This window comes from Halyomorpha halys, unplaced genomic scaffold (assembly GCF_000696795.3).
Source record: "Halyomorpha halys isolate HHAL.00 unplaced genomic scaffold, Hhal_1.1 Scaffold182.1, whole genome shotgun sequence".
NCBI classification, from domain to species: domain Eukaryota; kingdom Metazoa; phylum Arthropoda; class Insecta; order Hemiptera; family Pentatomidae; genus Halyomorpha; species Halyomorpha halys.
The window spans coordinates 69,031-72,621 of record NW_027113601.1 but is presented as its reverse complement, the minus strand read 5'-3'; the positions used below and the strand labels follow the sequence as shown (position 1 = coordinate 72,621).

Sequence of the window (3,591 nt, the reverse complement as noted above, 5' to 3'; positions counted from 1 at the left end):
TGCTAAGTTAGTGTAATTACAGAACCGGTTGTGGATCGCTTATCGAAGGGGCAGGTGTACACTTTACTGGCAGCCGTGGGCTAGGAGATACGCCATTCGAATAAAACACCTGATTCCGGTGTTCATCAGCGATTAACTAAGGAATGCAAATTTAAGGAGCTTAAATAAAACTGATTTCTTTTCCTCGCCAAAGGTCAGCGAGATAATAATGTGTGTTTATTGAGGTCTTCTTGAATGACAAATTAAACATCAAAACTTTTAACCGTTATTCACATAAGAAGAGATCTTTGGGTGTGTTTTTGTATGGGTGTGCGCGTACACGTGTATTAATGTATTTTTGTAACATTTTTTTTTTTTCAATTTGGCCAACAATTTGGTATAATGTGCCCTATGAGCTGAGGAATACTCTGGATACATAAACTACCTAGAAACTGCATTACCTCATATATCATTTCTCGTGGAATTTTTAGTTTATTTATTTTTTTATCACGTTTCGGCCACTAAGGACCACATGAATATCATTGGTTAGGCTTCTTTGTGAGTCGTGATTTTCTTTCTTCCCATCGCAGTTTCATGATCCTCGACTGCCTATCTTCGGGCCATTTTTTTCCTCTTCTAATATTGGTGAGATTTTTCAAAGTGTTCCTATACGTATCTCTATCCAGACAGTTGGTATCTTAAATTTTAAGTCTCTTTAATTCTTCTCTTATTTGCTTCGTGTATCTTGCCATGTTTTTGTAGCTACAATTTTTTTAAAGATCTTCTTATTCAATCTTCCCTCCTTCGTCCTCTTCATGTAGCCCATAGAACATCAACCTTCTGACTCTCATCTTGGTTTCCAGGTCTTTGATGTTTCTGCAGATCTGTTCGTTAGATCTTAGGCTGTAACCTTCTTGTGTTTTCCTGGGCCAATAGATTTTTCTTAAGATCCTCCTTTCTATTTTCAGCAGCTTTTCCAAGTTGGGTAAGCATGTGGTCTCTACCCCGTATAAAATCACAGGCCTTACCACTACGTTGTAATGCTTCAACATTGCATTGGAAGAGAGGTTCTTCTTATTGTAAATTTTAGCTGTTTGAAAGCTTAAATTTTCTAATTTGGTGGTTTTCTCGCGTATGCTCTCTTTCTTAGAACCGTTATGACAAATTATTTCCCCCAAGTACTTAAATTTTCTGGTCACTTTTATTCTTTGATATTCAGTGTTTACTATTTTTTTCTTGAAATTGACTTCAGTAGTCATGAGCTCTGTTTTTTCATATGATATTTGTAGGCCTGCTTTCTCTGCTATTATTTGTAGTGTATTTATTTGACTAATAGCCTCTTCCTCTGATTCTGCTAACAGTGCGAGATCGTCGGCAAATGCCAAACTACTCACTTTTACATGATTGTTTTTGTTCTCTATTATGGCTCCTGAGATATTTTTTTTCCAGAATTCCTTCATGATTTTATCCAGGACTATGTTGAAAAGCCGTCGTCTTGTCGTAGCCCTATTTTTATCTGAAAAGGTTTGCTTATAAGACCCTGAAATTTCACTTTAGATCTTGTATCTTTTAGTTTATTTATTAACTAAAACTAAAATTTTCGGCAACCCTAGACACTTCAATTTAGACATTTCAAGATTAGAAAAAAATATTTTTAATTTATCGATCTCCCTAACCACCCAAACCCACTAGTTTCTAACCTTGTTTCCTCTTCCATTCCTGGCAATCCTCCGAGGTGCCTGAAAAGAAGATGGCCTCGTGACCTTATATTGTAAACTGTTTTTAGAATACTACTACTGGGTAGTTTCTCTACATCCTGTATCATATCATTAAGTCATTATGATCAAATTTACTGGTTGTATTTTTTATACAGTTGTAAATATCAGTTACAGCCTTAGTCAGCTGTTACTTCGATGTCAGCTGACTGAGATCAGCTGATCGCATGTATATAAAGAGATGTACCGAACCCAATAAAGATAGTATGTTACAGCAGTTCAAAAGTGTTACATCTTATTCCTTCTTCTCTTTTTTGACATTTTGCTTTCGCCAATACTTAACTTATCAATAAATAAAAAAAAAAATAATTTATCGATAACGACAGTTTCAGGTGCCTTTTGGACTGCGGAATAAATTTGCCCAACAATTTGGTATAATGGGCCCTATTAACTGAGGAAAACCCTGAATAAATAAACCACCTATAAACTGCACTACTTTATATCTCATTTTTCGTGGATTTTTAGTTTATGTTTTTTATTTTTTTATTAGCATAAAGTAAAACTTTTGGGCATGCCTAGACATTTCAATTTTTTCAGATTAGAAAAGACTCGTTTTAATTTATCGATCTTGGGAGTTTTTAACTCCTTCAAAACCAAAGTCATCCGAACAAAAAAAACCAACTTAAATTTGTGATCATTTTTTAAAGAAAAACATTAAATAATGCCAGGTAGTTTATAGAAGCTCCCTGTTTTCTAACCAAAGAACTTCGAAGGATAAACTGAAGACAAAACACAAAAACATCAAACTGAAACGTGGTTATTCAAAAATTGAAACGCCCTAGGAACTGGAGGTTTTTATTTTTATATTTTTGGTTGAAATTTTCAATATAAAAGTTTATGGCTGAACCTAAATCATTCAGTATTTTCGAAAAAAAAATCTAATAATTAAAAGTTAAAACTAAAAGATACTTATTTATTAATTTAACGTATTTCAAATTTATTTTATTTTATTTTATAGGTATGTATAAATGATCGACCGAAAGTGAAGGGTTCGGCTGGGGTGCGGTCAAGAAGAAATAAAATTAGTTTTCTATATGTCCACGTTTAGACCCATCGTGAAGGTATTCATCAGGGCTGATTTAAATTTTTTAAAATAAAATTTAAATCTGACAGTTACAAAATGTAAACAAATCATCACTATCAGTGCTTTATTTACATCTGCACTCATCACATTAGCCCTAATGAAGACCTACACTGTGGGTCGAAACTTCGCCTGATAAATAGTTCAAAACTATTTTTTGTTTCTATCTCCTTAATTTTAATTTTTCCTCTAGTCTAATCTTTATTACAAACATTTTGGAGGATTGGAGGAAGTCAATTTTATAACCTCGAGATATAACCTGGAGCATCTTAAGGATTTTTTTCAGGAACGGTTGGACATTTGTCATTTGTTTTTCAATGCAGAATCGCCATCAAAATTACGGTAAAATCGATGAGGATATACCGCATAGCATCCCTTTTAGTGAAAAAATAAATTTTTTTTCATTAAATAAATCAAAAAGTCGTATCCATTTTTGTCTCAACACTTTATTTTTCACCAGTCCAACGTTTCGGCAATTCTAGCCATCCTCAAGGACATCTTCAATATAATTTCTTCCTCACATTAATTTAAAGTTTCTTTTGCAGGCTATTTTGCCCAGGTCATTTTCTTTACTATAAGTTTAAAAAAATAGGCTTTTAACTTATAATAAAGAAAATGACCTGGGCAGAATAGGCTGCAAAATAAACTTTAAATTAATGTAAGGAAGAAATTATATTGAAGAAGTCCTTGAGGATGGCTAGAATGGCCGAAACGTTGGACTGGTGAAAAATAAAGTGTTGAGACAAAAATGGATAC

General features: G+C 33.4%; 1 protein-coding gene across 1 annotated transcript; it reads right to left on the bottom strand.

Annotated features, from left to right (window-relative positions):
• Window positions 1-764: 764 nt before the first annotated feature.
• LOC136796675 (uncharacterized) lies at window positions 765-1,439 on the bottom strand. Its single transcript, XM_067051011.1, has one exon. It carries the CDS (start codon window positions 1,437-1,439, stop codon window positions 765-767), a length of 675 nt encoding a protein of 224 aa, XP_066907112.1.
• Window positions 1,440-3,591: the final 2,152 nt, after the last annotated feature.